This window comes from Prosopis cineraria, unplaced genomic scaffold, assembly GCF_029017545.1.
Source record: "Prosopis cineraria cultivar Desert tree isolate PC_DT_omini unplaced genomic scaffold, ASM2901754v1 PC10, whole genome shotgun sequence".
In the NCBI taxonomy this organism is placed as follows: Eukaryota; Viridiplantae; Streptophyta; class Magnoliopsida; order Fabales; family Fabaceae; genus Prosopis; species Prosopis cineraria.
The window spans coordinates 4,570,957-4,586,824 of record NW_026555341.1 but is presented as its reverse complement, the minus strand read 5'-3'; the positions used below and the strand labels follow the sequence as shown (position 1 = coordinate 4,586,824).

Below are 15,868 nucleotides of genomic sequence, written 5' to 3'. Positions count from 1 at the left end.
AAATTTCAACTTATAACTAGTATGGCTCCCTGCTAAATGCATGGGAATGTTTTGTCAATTTTAGTTAACAAGATACATTTAATATTGATAATATAATTTAATGAATATGAATGTTAATTGCTTATCTTTTTTAAAGAAACAAAAATAAATGAAAAATAATGACCGATTTTTTCCATACATTAGTATGATAATCTTAAGTAAATATTAAGGTCTGTAATTCACCAAAAGAAGTACTAAATTGAGGCGAGGCAATAGCTCGCCTTCAATGCTAAAATTATCGTCATTCAAAATGGAATATAATATAATTAACCCAATTTCGTAGGAAGACAAGTCTCAACATTAATCATGATATAATGACAATAATTAAGAACACATCAAAAGTCCATTTTTTCAAGTTCTGACTTTTGGACATGTGGTGGGTGTGGTCCAAATTTTGTAAAAACTCTTGCTCAGGCGATTATTCAGCATCTAATATCCAACCTAATAACTAATTGAGAGGAATTTATAGAGTGAAATCAATTAAATTAAGAAAATTGGTTATATACATACACATACACATATATATATTATTCAAATCAAATTGCCGTAAAAATAATGATATTATAGAATATCAAAATAATTACTAACTAAAAGTAGCATGAGTAGTAAGAACTCACATGATTTAAACAAATCAAATCATATCAAATTAGTGTAAAAATGATAATATAGAATATCAAAATAACTATTACCTAAAATTAACATGAATAATAGAAGCTTGTATCATCAAAACAAGTGGTGGAAATTTAAATCTCAACCCTTGTATATGTAATAACTTAATCTAAGCAAGGCCTACTCCTTGTGTTATAGAGAGAGAGGGAGGGAGGGAGGGGGAGAGGGAGAGGGAGAGGGAGATCAAAATAAGTTACTGAACTAACACGCGCGCGCGCGTAAATATTTCACATTCATCACCCATAATTTACTATTGGCTATACGATCATTTGCAACGGATCTTCCAGCTTCTGACATTCCTTGCTGAGAAGCTTTTCCTTTATTAGAACTTTGAAATGTTTGATCCCAAATTATAATTAAATAAATATATCGGCCTCAAATTGCCATTCCCCCATCTTTGTGTTACGCAGTTTATAAGGGGGGAAAGTTCTGTGACATTATCTTGTAGTATAAATAAAAGCAGAATACACATGTACGTCTGCGCGTATGTACATATATGCACTTGCATCTTTCAGCTGCCTAATCATTCAGTCTTCCGGACATGATCTACAACTGAACTGGTAATTCGGGGACGTGATGGTTATAGAATCCGACAGCTTCTTCAGTTGAGCATGAGCAACCATAAACTTTAGAAGCTAGGAAATTCTTTCCTCCAAACTGTGATCTGCAGGAAGACCTCAAGATAGAACGTAGCCGATTAGCCGGCGCTTAATAATCCGAGTGTAACTTCCAAATCTTCCAAAGAAAAAAAAAACTTGGATGATCAAGGGTGAGACTCCCAATGAGATGGCCATAAAACCTGGAGCGTTTTTTCCATTATTCCATCCCTCTAGGTCGGTTTGCCGGGTCACGTTCCTATTGTAGGAGAAAACGGTTCAAGGAAAAGTCATAAACAGCACCAAGGGTAATAATCAAGTTAATCTCACAATTCTTTTTATTCTCCTTTTGTGTGTGTAGGAAGTTAAGGAAAAAGGGAAGAGTAGATATACTTTTCATGACAAGATTCGGGTGAAATTGCCTTCACAAATTGTCTTCTAGTTTTTCATTTTTTTACTCTCCCGTCAATATTAACTATGCTCCCATCTGAAACTTGGAAGCATGGCAGTGCATGTCTAACTCTGTCAATCATGTGAGAATGAAAAATTCTACATGTGCCAGAGACTCAGAGTCACTATACCTTCTGGGGAGGATGAGCTTGAGAGAGAGAACTGAGCTGGCTGCTTTCCATGTTTGCAAGCAGCTGAATAACAGTCTTCAAGTGCGGAACACTGTAAATAGTTTTAAGTCAAATTAAACTTAATCAAGTCCACTACATGATTATGTGGGGAACATAAATTTACGTGGCGCTTCAATTGTCAGGCCTCATCACTGTGCCTCAAAATTCAAATACGCATAATAAGCAATAGAATAAGGGTTTATAATATCCCATCGACTGCATAATTTTAATCTGTATAATGGATTTGCGCAAATCAAATGCTTTGATCAGTCACTCTTTGAGTTTGGAAAAAGTTTAACCTAGCTCGGTTTTTTGGTGACATTCATTTCATGCTTCCTCATGAGAATTTTAAATGAATCCTGGGTTCATAAGTTATAGTAATGAACATCTCAATGAAAAAGAAGTTATGACCTTCGCAGTCCATTTTCCATATGGGCATCAAGAGTTGAAATTACCCCAGGCATCTGGTCTAAAACCTGAAGCAGAAAAGGATATAAAAAAATGACACTATTACAGTAAATTGCAAGAGCAGTTCAAGCTTATCCTTCAGTAGAAGACAAGCATACCTGTTCTGTATTCTTGATTGCAGAGGCCTTTGCCAAAAGGTTCTTAGGAAGCTTGATGAGTTGGGCCTGTAAATAATGTAACATTGTCATACAAAACAACAACATACATGGGCCAACAATGTACAAACAGTCACAAGCACAGTAACACAGATTAAGTTGTTTTAGATGGCTTAGTTTTTCACCCTGGCCTATCCTAAATTATAGGTTGCTGATGATCAGAAGTTAGAATGTGATATGTGGAGGAGGGAGTGCAAAAATGGGGATATCCGGTGCCCCTAGTTTTGAATCATCCCCCGGCAATAAATTCAGCAACTGTTTATATGATAAAAAGCTTCTTTTCTAGAAATCCAAGTAATGAGAGCATCAGTTCTCGAACAGTAAACCTCCTTGACTGGAGCATTTAGCATATTTTTTGGCCCATCAGATCCTAAGCTGGTGCACAAAGTTAAACTCACCAGAGTAAGAATCTTCTATTGGCAAGTCCTTAAACTCACAAAAACATAATATGGGTTTTTAATAATAGTGCTCTGTCCCCAGAAAGAAAAGAAACATAGTAGGCATGCAAGAAACTGAAGTTGAGAAATGATATAAAATGTAGAACGGAATTTTTAACGCTAGTGTTATCTCTGTGCTGACAGATTGGGGGAAAAGACAGCCTCACCTGTAATAGAAATACCACAAAATCTTAAATGTTGTCACATGACAAGAATGGTCTAGTAACTCGTATGCGTCACATTAAGGACATTTAACAAAAAATTTCTTGACTCCCTGACCACGATGAACAAATAGATATTAAATCACATTCCTGGGAAGATTTATATGACAATTTTTTTTATAACAGTCTCTCCCATGGTTATATTCATGTAATGTTTTACCGCTCAAATGAAGCATTTCTTCCTCATTTTAAGCATATACATATGAGCAGAGACACCCTTCTTCCAATGGAAACCGTTGATTCATCGAAAACGTATGCCAACATGGTAATACGCTCTAGTATAAACACCTTTCTTATTATTCAAACAAGTATCCCAATTCTCAACACATGTATCTGTATAAAACGAGCCAGGAATGTTCCGTGTCAAACAAATTTCTACCTCGAGAAAATTTTCATGATTCAGATGCAAGAAACTTGGTGATCATTGTGATGCTTTCTCACATGAAACAAATAAATATTGACTATAAGTAGCTACGGAGCATCAGGATATCAATTCCTGAATATAATAGTTATGAAATAATGAAATGAATTCCGATAATGCAACAAATTCTGCGCTACAAAACTACATGTCAGATAAAATATATGTCCGTCACCAGATCCGATGAGCTCTTGCGTGCTTATTTACTACTAAAAGCCATCAAATTCGAAGCGTAAACAGAGGACAACTAAAAAAAGTATATAGAGAGAGAGGGGACCTGGGCAGGAGAAGACTGTTGCATGAGATGGAGGAGATTGGAGGTGGACTGCACAGCCTGAGAGATCTGATCGGCCACCATGGCTTTGGCCGTTCCTTCTCTGCTGCTACTTCCGGGGGCTGAGGTCGCCATTATTAGCAGAAAGGGGTGGGACGCTGAAACTGCGATGTGACTTGGGGCAATCACTCCAGAGTTCCGCCTTTTTCATTCGGGCCTCTACTTCTTTAGCCCGCTCATTTCCTTCAGCGGCTTATCTAGTGTAAAAGAAATTTTTTTTTTTTTTTTTTTACCTTGAAAGTAAAGGATTTTGTTGGGATAAGTACATTATGGACCAAAAATGTAACAATAGTCACTATGTCCGTGACCTTGGCTTGTGGGAAATTATTTTGTTAGTGGTCTTGAACTCTAGATTATAATTTCAAAGAACAATTATTTGTAATTTTGGAGAAAAGTGATCATAATATATTATTTTGTCATAAGTATTTGAATTTTCTTAATATTGTGTTAAGTAATTTATTTTAATTAAATAAATTACACTAATATATTTTGAAATATCATACCTTTTTATTTTTTTTATTTTTAATATATACATAGTCTTCCATTAAAATAGCAATCATCTTCAAATTTTGAACCTCAAGTTCACATAAAATATGAAAGTTGCAAGTCCCTAAATGGTGTAATTGTTTTTTTTTTTTTTGTGACTTTCCTATCATAACAAACTTCTTACTAATGCAAGTCACAAAATGCGAGGAATGAATGATGGTGATCGATGCAAGATTGGAAAAGATGCTATTGAGGATACTATCCTTATACTCTGAGACTATCCTACCATGAAAAGCTTTTGGATGGAACTCTTGGCATGTGAACATAAAGGTCATTCAAATGGAATATGGGTCCACAAGAAAGAATAATGATGTAGCTTGGTGTTCTTACTTTTCAATTGTATGTGGAGGTAAAAAAATGTCATATTTAGAGTGGTATATAGATCCTATTAGTGAATGATTGGCTTAAGCTAAATGTAGATACTACTTTTTCTATGGTTTAAAATATTATAGGTTGTGGTGACCTCATTTGGAACTCGAATGGTGCTTTCAAAGTCGGTTTCATGTTTAATATGACTCATGGAGAATCGTTAATTATTAAACTCTGGACTTGCATGTGGGGTTTTAAAATGGCCTGGGATCTTAGATACCAAAAGTTAATCCTTAAGTTTAATTTCTTTGTAGCTATGGGATTGATTATTGAAAAAGATTCATCTCCTCACCCTAATATGGAGGTTATCGTGAAGATTAGAGCCTTGTTGACCCATGATCAGATTGTGAAAGTTCATAGCATCTTGCATGATGTGAATGAAGCTATTAATACATTAGCGAAACAAGCCATTTCTTGTGTTGATGGTTTTCATCATGTCTTCTCCCTAACTCTTTGTTTTTTTTATTGGTTGGCCAACACTTCCCAGCTCCTGATTTAGCTATTATTCTACAATAGGACAGTAGTACTGCTTAGTGTTCTATCCCTTGTTATAAAAAAATACATTCTACAATAGTTTCATTTTTGTTTATATTTGATTAGCATTTTCCTTTAAAATAGAAAGAAACTATTTTTATTGTGGGTAATTATTTAAAGATGTCATCTTCCTTAGCAATGTTACAAGGTTGCGTCAAGTTAAACACAATGATAATAAAGCAAATGATCATTGAGTTTCTTTAGAGCTCAATTTTAAACAAAAACAACAAATGATTCAAGGCGTGTCGATTTTACATCCTTAAAAAAATCTAAAGTTTAATCTACTTTGAGTCCTTAACTCTAGAATCTAAGTGTGCATTTGGATATGCCCAGTTTTACATTCCAAAAGTAGATTTTAACTTTTTAGATGTGAAATGTTGTTTGGGTTTTTTTTCCAGATAGAATGTGCTTTCAAAAATAGGTTCCAAATACGTTTGAAAACAAAAAAGGCAAAAGCTCTGTGGTGTTGCTTTTGAAACGTGATTCGTGGCATTAGGCATTCATGGCTAATACCTAATATTTTTATTGACCATGATATCCTCCTTTTTCTTTAATCTCTTGTTCGTGCAACCCGAGCTGCCTACTTGTCTCTCATTCTTTGCTACTGCTCTCATCTTGCTTGGCTGCCTCTCGTCCACCTCTTGACCGTCATCTCATAGATCTGGAGCTCCTCATCTCTTCCTTCCCTGAGCTTCTCCTTCCTTTATCGACAGTCGCCGTATTTCACCATCTAATTTCTCCTCATCTCTTTCATAGATCAAGCTCATTTTGGGACTTGGACAACATTTCGGAGCTGAGAGAACTTAAGACACCTAGATTTGCAACTTGTGGAGTGTAAAATTGAACATTCGAACCAGCTCATCAAACTTCGACCCCTTTCTTCGATCTATAAGGTATAATAGCCTCCAAGCATTTTTTTTCTAGATCTGAAAATGGTAGTCCTCTGTTTTGCATTAATAGATGAAATAGTAGTCCTTTATTCTGCTCTTCAATCTGATTTGTTTCTTTTTTTTTTGGACCATCATGGAGCCTCTATTTGGTGACTGGTGTGAGGTTTTTTTATTGCCTTCTTTTGATTTCCATCTTTTGCGCAGAACAAGAACATGTAATGAGATGGATGAGATTGATCATTATTTATGACTGTATTTTGTGATTGTTTTGTTGATCTGTTGATGTTCTGGGAATATGACACGGTGTTCTGAGAATATGTTCTGGTGACTGATCTGTTGATTGCTCTATCTTGCTTTGTTTTTTTTTTCTTCAGTTTTATTTTGATAGGAATTTGAGCTTCATTTTTTGAAAAATGATGAAGGGATGAGAAAGACTATAAATTTCTGGTCAAACTTGCTTATTTTAATACAAACTATTGAATCATATAATTTGAATTTTTGAGTGAGTCCAGAAATTACCAAGCCATCTGATTGTGGCTGTTTTTGAATAACAGCCTCTTTCAATAAGTATATGTGGCTAAGATAACAAGTGGCTAATTAACCGTGATTGAATAGTCTTTTTCTCTTTGTTTCCAAAAAATAAAAAAAAAATACAATTATTATTGACTTTTCATTGATAAAAAAGGATGGTAAAATTTTTAATATTTTAAGTCTAGCTTAATTATAAATTTTTACTCTTCAAATTTCATTTGTATTGAGAATATGATATTTTGATAGTAAAAATGAGTAAAGAGAAGGCACTATGGACTACCGAAGAGATCGAATTGTCCATTAAATTAGCTTTCTAGCAAGTTAGAAAAAATGAATCCAAAGGCTCTACCTTATCAAAAGAAGGTTGGGAGGTGCTAATGTAATAGTTCAATGCTTTGAGTTCTAAAAACTATAATAAGAAGCAGTTGAAGAACAAATGGGATAATTTGAGAAAAGATTGGAATATATAGGAAAAACTGTTGAACAAAGAGACTGGTTTGGGATGGGATAGCGAGAAGAATATTGTTTCAGCATCGGAGGAGTAGTGAAATCAAAAGATTAAGATATAAAATTATATATGGCATGCTATACATTTGATATTTTATTTTATAAATATATTGGACTCAGTTCCTGTAAATGTGTAGGAGAATCCTGAGTATAAAAAATTCAAACATAGACCACTTTCATACGTACAAGAATTGATACAATTGTTCCAGCCAGTTGCAACACGGGGCACTTACATGTGGACACCTGCGGCTAATGATCCACATGATGTGTATAGGCCTCAATTGGATTTGACTGAAGGATTAGGAGACAGTGATGATGTCAGAAACATTAGTGAAGGGCTCTCTCAAAAATTGTAGATTAACTTAAATAATGCATACAGTGGTAGTACTAATTCAAGGAGCAAGCGAAAGAGAGATGTGAAAGTGGTCCAAAACAAGAAGGGAAAACATCTTGGGACCGTATGGTTGATTCAGTAAGTTGATTGGTGTCCACACAAGAGGATAGGGTTTCAACATTGAAGTCAATTCTTAATTCCATAGAGGTGGTACAAAATCAGTTGATTAAAATGTGGTGAGTGTTGTAAAAAACTTTATAAAATCGAGAATATTGCTTGTGATGAGGCACTTCTTGGACAGTATGCTGTGACCTTGCTAGATAAGACATCAAGGGACATGTATATTAGGCTTAGGGACAACAGAAGAGCATTAGTCGCCTATTTGAAGTACTTGGGCAAAAAAGCAAATTAGATCAATCCTAGCTTGCCCTCTTAATGTTTTAAATCTAGCTAGTGCCGTTCATGTTGTTAAGTTGTTTTGAAACTGACTGTGTTATTTGACTCTTGTTTTATGCGTTTCTTATGTTAAGTCATAAACAATGGTGTATGTACAATTTTTATGGATGAAAGTACAACAGTTTCGTTATTACAATACTTGTACATACGGAAGACGATAAGGTTGAGGCTGTTACTGTAATAGTATCTAATTACTCAACAAATTTATTAAAAGAGCCTTGTAGAACCAGTTCGCAGTCAGGTCATGCATGGGTGCAAAAAATTTTGCAAGGGCATCCTCAACGTTGTTATGACATGTTTCGTATGGAAAAAGATGTTTTTCTTCAAATTTATGATAAACTGGTGCAACATGGTCTATGTCCAACCAAAAGAATAGGGATTCATGAAATGGTCGATATGTTCCTAAATATTATTAGACACAGAGTAGGGAATAGGATGGCACAAGAACGATTTCAACATTCAATAGAGACTGTTCATAGACATTTTAGAAATGTATTGCATGCTTGTAAGAAGCTAGCAAAGGAATATATCCAACCAAAAGATCACACTTTTTAAAATATTCATCCAAAAATTTTAGGTGATCCACAATATTGGCCATTTTTTAAAGATGCCATAGGAGCAATGATGGAATACCTATCCCGTGTATGGTCAATGTTGAAGAGCAATGGAAATATATTGGAAGAAAAGGTATTCCAACACAAAATATAATGACCGCATATGACTAAGATATATGCTTCACTTTTGTCATGGCTGGGTGGGAAGAAACTGCTTATGATGCTCGTTTGTTTGACTATGCACTCACAAGGTCGGACATGAAATTTTCACATCCACCCTAAGGTATATTTTATATTTATCTAATTTAAAATAATTTTTTAAATATTTTTTAGGATCTTATAATTTTTATTTTTTTATTGATAGGTAAATATTATTTGTTAAATGCCAGCTATCTAATGTCACATGGATATTTAGGTTCTTATAGATCTCATAGATATCATCTCCCAGATTTCAGGCGTTCATCCAGATTTGCAAACAATAATGAAATTTTCAATTATTATCATTCAAGCTTAAGTATTACAATTGAAAGGACTTTTGGGGTTTAGAAAAATAGATATGCAATCCAACGACACATGCCTAACTATCCATTTGTGCAGCAAGTTCGTATTGTTGGTGTAACAATGGCTATACATAATTTTTTTAGAAGAAAATCTATAATTGATTCTGACTTTAGGCATTTTGAGGATGAAAATATGGTTAACACTAATGATAATAATGATGAGCATGCATTTTCATCAACAATTTTAAGTGCAATTTCAAGCGTAGCTTTTAATAGAGAGATGAATAGGGTTCGGGATTCTATTAGAGATCAGATTGTATATTATAGATCAAACCATTAATCATGTAACTATTCAATATTAATGAATGTTTAACTATTTATTATATAATTTTTTTCTAAAATTAAAATTTATATTTTTTTTATTCTTATTATTTAACATTTTAAATTTTATGTTATTTTAAATTTGTTTCAAATTTTTTAAACATTTTTAATATATTATATTTATATAATAAAAATTATAAATTATCATAAATCAATGTCCTTTTTGGTCATTACATACTAAAAAATAGATTTTAAAAACATAAATTTTCATTAATCCAAACAACTTTCAATTTGTCAAACTGATTTTTAAAAAAATGTATCTAAACACAAATTTTGTGACAACAACTAACTTTTATTAAATTAATTTTGTTAAATAAATTTTTATCAAATTAATTTTTAGTAAACTGAAAATCGAACGCACCCTAAACCCCACACATATTCTTTTTTTTTTTTAAAAAAAACCCCCACATAGTTCTGGGCTTAAATCCATTAACCAGACTTTCCCATGAACAGTGAACAGTGATCGATCACATGTGGCAATTAAAAGATTAGGTTTGCCTAAGTATAGTTTGCACGGCTTGATCTTCGTTTTATTGAGCCGTTGAAACCAATTGCTGTAGTTACAAAGTGAGGGGCTTCGGGCAGAGGAGGGAATAAGCCATAGCGAACAGCTCAAGTCCTCGAACGAAATCAGTTTTTCATGTATGTATGATATAATGTAACTAGTTTAATACCCCAACGTGAAGATATATTTATTTTTCACAAAATAATGTTATACATATTTTTGAAATATTGATATTTTATTTTTATTTTATATTTAATAAAAAAAATTATGAAAATTATTATTAACAAATTTTGTTAAGCATTGTAATAAAAATTTCAAAATATGTTAAATGTTATATACTTGATATTTATCATAAAATCACTTATTCAAAAGTTAATAAGAGGCTTAATGAAAATATTCTTTTAAAAAATCAAATTTTTTAATAATTAAACTATTAAAATTTATGATATAAATATTTTTTACTCTAATATAATTCGATGTCATTGATATAAAGATTTTATGACAATTGAACAATATTACTGTATTAATATATTTAGTTATTATAATTATCAATTAAAAGAATTAAATAGTAAATTCAATAAATAAGTAATAGAACTTATTATATTAAATAGTATTTTAGATTCTAATAATACATTTAAATCATTTAATGCTTAATGAGATCATAAAATTTTTACCAATTTAATGATAATTTATATTGAAAAAAAATTACTAAAATATTACCACAAACATAACAATTAATAATTTTTATATCATAAAAAATCGAAAACACAAATTAATATATATATATATATATATTGTTATATTTGTATAAAATTAAATATACATATATATGTTAAAATATTTATATTATATCGGTAATATATATATATATATATAACTTTTTTTAATTATTATATATATTTTATTATCTCGATGCTTTTTCATAAAAATTTCTGGCTGCGCCCTTAAGCGGGAGGTCCAAGTTCACAAGTAGTTCTCCAATTCTCTGACGATGCAGATGGTAATTAGAGGGGAGAAAAGCCCTCACAAGACTGTGCAGAGTCTGAATACTTGGAGACTAAGGTATCCATCTAAAATTTACCCATATCAATTTCTAGTTCTACCTGCATAGCTGGAGCACAGCTTAACCAGCCTAAAATCTGGTTTGATTACCCGATCAATATACAAGTTTGCAGCAAGAAATTTATGAATAATGTAACTGGCTGGTTTCTTAAACCTGACAAGTATTTGTAATTCAAGGACCTCCACAATCATGACGGAGAAGATTTAATTTGCAGCAAGCAGATTCACTTTCTAAGGCCTAAAGTTATGCAGAAATACGAGTGGCTAATTTTATTGAGTTGCAACATAAAAATAGATCTAGGCAAAATATTGAACAGTACTAGAGAAGCAGCATCCTCGTGAAAGAGCTAACTACAATTATCAGAGGAAAAAGACCAATTCCAATTTAAACAAGCATTTTCTGTTAAATTTAGCTCGACACCAGCAATTGGACAGAAAATTTGAAAGCATCCAAAATGACTGAACATTGCTATTTACATCTTTCTATTATTTTTACTATTCATACTGCTCGTCAACATCTGCAAGACTGGAAGTTTAAAATTTGTTCTGCCAGTGGATGCATCACCTCTTCGTCAAGAATTAGCAAGAGTTCCTACAGCACTTGAACTTCAAATTTCTATAAGTATTTCATTCTTCTCACAAGAAATAGGAAATTCAGATGCCTACGTAAAACACACAAAGCAGCTTTCCGGCCATACCACGAATAACTTCAGGGAGTAAAATCTGATTAAACTTGGTCAAATCATCAGTAAATCTAAAAAGTATCATTAAATTCTTGCCCTCATAAAGGGAACATAATCTCGGATTTTATGTACATTTGAAGGTAGAGAAAGGACCTGAATTGGAGAGGCAAATTACCTTTACTAAGAGGAAGCAACCTTTATGGCCTTCTGTAATTCCGATTCCAAATCGCTCGCTAGACTGTGGAACTTGGTAGGTTCTCTTTGCCCCTTCTCTTCTTTCGCATTCTTTTTGCTTCTCCAACGTTCGAACTCGCTAGAGCTCTCACCTGAATGCTGGGAAAATTTCTCCCCAATACCATTACCTTCCTCGCGACGATTTCTCGCTGCAACTCCCTTTTTCATCTCATCCAATATTTGCTTCATCGCCCTATTTTCCTTCTCTACACTCTCCAAGTCTCTTTGCATCGAAGAATACATGCCCTTTAACAAATGCAAATCGCCGCCAGCGGTATCCGCACTCCACTTATTCTTTTTGGCTTCCGTAACCCACTCTAACCTAATCTTGTTTACCGTCAAGGATGGCATTTTCAATCCCATAATCCCAGGAAAATTCAAACCCCACCGCAAATTCAATGATAGCCCTTTCGTCACCGGCATTGCCGTCCTGGCCATAATAGCAATTCCTGATGAGACACCGGATCTTTTATTGGCGTGAATCCTCTCAGGGGTAGACCCGATTGTTCCATTCGACTGACCCTCACGGTTATTTATCTGAGCGAAATTCGAACCCTCATCTTTGCCCCCAGACGGTTCCAATTTTACCTCTTGCCAGCCCGACGAAAAACTCCCATCCGCCAACCGTTTTCCTCCAATTTCACTTCCATCGAGGGACGGTAGAGATGAGAGCTCTCGACAATCAGACGCAGACCTAGAAATCTGATCAGTGTTAGGGTCCGAGAAGACGGTTTTATCCAGAGAGAAGTGACCGAATTGGGGTCTGAAATGGAGAAAGAAAGTCGGGACGGGGACATATGAAGGAGATAAAGAGAACCTGGCAGAAAATACAAGAGGGGAGTGCCGAGGAGAACCAGAAACACCTAAGCCAGATTTGAGGGAAAGAGAAAGGGGAAGAGCGGTGGTGTTGGTAGCTGTGGGAGTGTAAGAGAGCTTGAGGGATGGACCAGAAGGGAAGTTGGTAGAGAGGGAGAAGGCGAAGTCAGAAGCCGAGTCGGTAGTGGTGGCGACAATACCGGAAACGAAAGGTTGGTTGAATATGGTGGTGGGTACCTTGGCTGTCATAATTTGCCTGTGTTGATCGTCGTTCAAGGGGTCATCTTGAAACTTGATTGAGAGCTTCATATTAGCTGCCAGATTTCTGAAAATTTTATCTTTCTCGTTGGAAGCGAGAATCAGCTGACGGTTTGGAGAGGGAAAGAGAGAGCAATAGCGGCGGGCTCGGAGCTAACTGGAGAACGAACTCGAAATTGTGGTCTCGATTAACTGAAAATGAAAACTTTTTTTTCTTTGGTTTTTGGGAGCAAAAAGGGAAACTATGTGATTATTTAATTTTAAATCAGTCCCTGCATTTTTAAAACCTTATGCATGCTCCCCTTGATAGTTGAAAGGGAGGAGGACAAGAAAAACCAGTCGTCATTTGTTTTTTTATTCTTTGGACAAATTATTGATCGATTTTCAGTTTCTACTAAAAAAAATCCTTATGCAAACTATTTTAACGTCTCTTTTATTTATCCACATGGCTTAACTCCATCTCCATATGTCTACAGGTTTAATGAAATGTTGAAAAAGGTTGACATTTGGATTTTTTTTTTAAAAAAAAAAAAGGCTCATAAAATCATGTTTACAACACGCACACTTCCTCTTCATCTTTCATCTTTCTTGCTCTCGTAAGAAGATGAGGCATGGATAACTAAATAGTTGAGCTTAGATGCATACACGCTCAAGGCTTTACAAATCATGCATCCATGGCAGATGAATCGATTTCTAATCCGTCAATCTTTGTTATGCTTCTCCGAAGCTTGTTTCTTCTCTCCTTGTTGGGCACTTGGACCCATAGTTTTAAGGAAGCTAACCTCCCTCGAGATCAACGAAAGTGGTTTCCTTACCTATAACCAATGTTGCACTCATCTCCCCTCTCTCGCGCGACGACCATGAACGCCAATGTGTGGGTTGTGACTGCAACAACGATGGTGAGATTGACCAATGACGACAATGAACACAATGCTAGTAGCATGGACAGTGAAAAGGCTAATTAGTTGATTTCTTGACCCTCCAAGGCTCAAGCAAGCTCTATTGATCTCCAAAGCCAATTATTCTATCTTTTGCTCCAGAATCATCTTCTTCTCCGCTTTTAAATGGCTGACCATTTTAATTTGCATTAACAAAGTTTTTGGTAACAAGAGGAAAAGCCAAAACCTATAATTTTGGCATGGAAAATAAATTGATTATGGATCTAAAAATTAAATAATGACGACTCTAAAATTTATTCCCACTCAAACAATCTATTAAACGTTCCTTATATTTTAATCTAAATGTATAAGCTCTGTCAACATTGAACTTTAAATAATAAAAGTTTAAAATAAAAATAGCATATAGCAATCAATGATATAAAGAACCTTAGTTATTATTTAAAGGAAGTTGCGTCATTGAACTAATTCACTACTCGAATTTTGTCCCCAATGTTGGAGATTCAAATCTCAAGAGGAGTTCTACTCAAACTATCAATTTTGAACTTTTTGTGAATTAGTTGCGATGATTATTAGTCCATTGAATCAAATGCAAGATATATTTTTTTAAAAAAAGGAATCATGTATAAGTCCTAAATAGAAAACTTATTTATAAATAAGTTTTATAAATTTGTAAAAAAATAAAGTCAAATCTCTATAGAGTTGATTGTAATTTTCCATGAATGTGAAAGATTCAAACCGACAAACATTAGAATTATTTAATTGTAAATTACAAAATTTCAGTTATAAATTTGTGAGACCGGTTATAAATAGGAAAAATTATAGAAAATTCATTTAAATTATCTAAATGATATATTGGTATCAAGAAATGTCATAATTTATTTGGAGTCCTATGAGATTTTTTGTCATTAGGGAATTATGGAAAATGACACTTTTGCTTTTTATTCAAATTAAAAAAATTCATAACTTTTGTTTCTAAATTCGTCACAATTCAATAGCTATTCACAAGTCCTGATTTGCAGGTTCTAATATGCATCAAGTATTAAAAATTCTCAACTTTTCATTTACAACTTTTGTTCCTGTATTAACAATTTTTGTTTCTAAATTTTCAACAATTTAATAGCCATTCACAACTCTATATTTGCAAGTCCTGATACGCATTAGGTGTTGAATATTTGTAACTTTTTATTTCTAACTTTTATTCCTATATTAATAACTTTTGTTTATAAATTCGCAACAATTCAATAGTCATTTGCATCTCTGCATCTGTAGATTCTAATATGCATTAAGTGTTGAAAATTCACAATTTTTGTTCCTATATTAATAACTTTTGTCTTGCAACAATGCAACAAGTAATTGTAATTTATCAGCATTCTCTGTAAATTGACTTAATTAACATAGCTTCAATAAATGGAACACATGATTTTTCCCTTTCATCTCCACTCGTCCACATCTCTCGAAAATCCATTCTTCTCCAGCAATTTTCTATAATTCAAGCCCCTATCTCTCGTCAAATCTTCCTCTACAATACATTCTAGCACTCTCTTATAGTCTACCTTTTCCAAGTTCAGATCCTTCTCCGGGTTAACCAACGGATCATTGGCCCTTAACGCACTCGGACAAAGAAACTTCCATAGACGATCCAACTTCACCGCATAGGTAGCTTCATTTCGTTCAAACTCTGTTCATTCCTTGCTCCCAGAAAAAGGCTACACCAACATTAAAGCTTCTAGCATCAGGTTTGATGGTTTTTTTTAAACCAACTCGAATCGCCATATGGTGTGTGATGTTAGCACCCATACTATCCCCAATGAAGATCGCTTTCCCCAAATTGGCACGACGATAAAGTAGAAGA

The 15,868-nt window shown here is 33.9% G+C and overlaps 2 protein-coding genes across 6 annotated transcripts; both read right to left on the bottom strand.

Annotated features, from left to right (window-relative positions):
* Window positions 1-973: 973 nt before the first annotated feature.
* LOC129322633 (tobamovirus multiplication protein 2B) lies at window positions 974-4,112 on the bottom strand. Of its 2 annotated transcripts, XR_008596265.1 has the most exons (6): window positions 3,901-4,112; window positions 2,491-2,556; window positions 2,336-2,400; window positions 1,886-1,976; window positions 1,698-1,791; window positions 974-1,563 (listed from the first exon to the last, which is right to left on the bottom strand). XR_008596265.1 is itself a non-coding variant. In XM_054968920.1 (5 exons), the coding sequence occupies exons 1-5, from the start codon at window positions 4,030-4,032 to the stop codon at window positions 1,525-1,527; spliced, it is 393 nt and encodes a 130-aa protein (XP_054824895.1). In that variant the 5' UTR covers window positions 4,033-4,112; the 3' UTR covers window positions 974-1,524. The 2 variants fall into 2 exon arrangements, 1 of the variants encoding a protein (XP_054824895.1); XM_054968920.1 differs by lacking the exon at window positions 1,698-1,791.
* A 7,350-nt stretch (window positions 4,113-11,462) lies between these two features.
* Window positions 11,463-13,328, bottom strand: LOC129321560 (uncharacterized). 4 transcript variants are annotated; one of them, XM_054967362.1, is made up of 2 exons: window positions 11,985-13,328; window positions 11,463-11,732 (listed from the first exon to the last, which is right to left on the bottom strand). In XM_054967362.1, the coding sequence occupies exon 1, from the start codon at window positions 13,166-13,168 to the stop codon at window positions 11,990-11,992; it is 1,179 nt and encodes a 392-aa protein (XP_054823337.1). In that variant the 5' UTR covers window positions 13,169-13,328; the 3' UTR covers window positions 11,463-11,732; window positions 11,985-11,989. The 4 variants fall into 4 exon arrangements, with proteins under 4 accessions (XP_054823337.1, XP_054823338.1, XP_054823339.1 ...); XM_054967363.1 differs by having other exon boundaries at window positions 11,463-11,726; XM_054967364.1 differs by having other exon boundaries at window positions 11,463-11,718.
* Window positions 13,329-15,868: the final 2,540 nt, after the last annotated feature.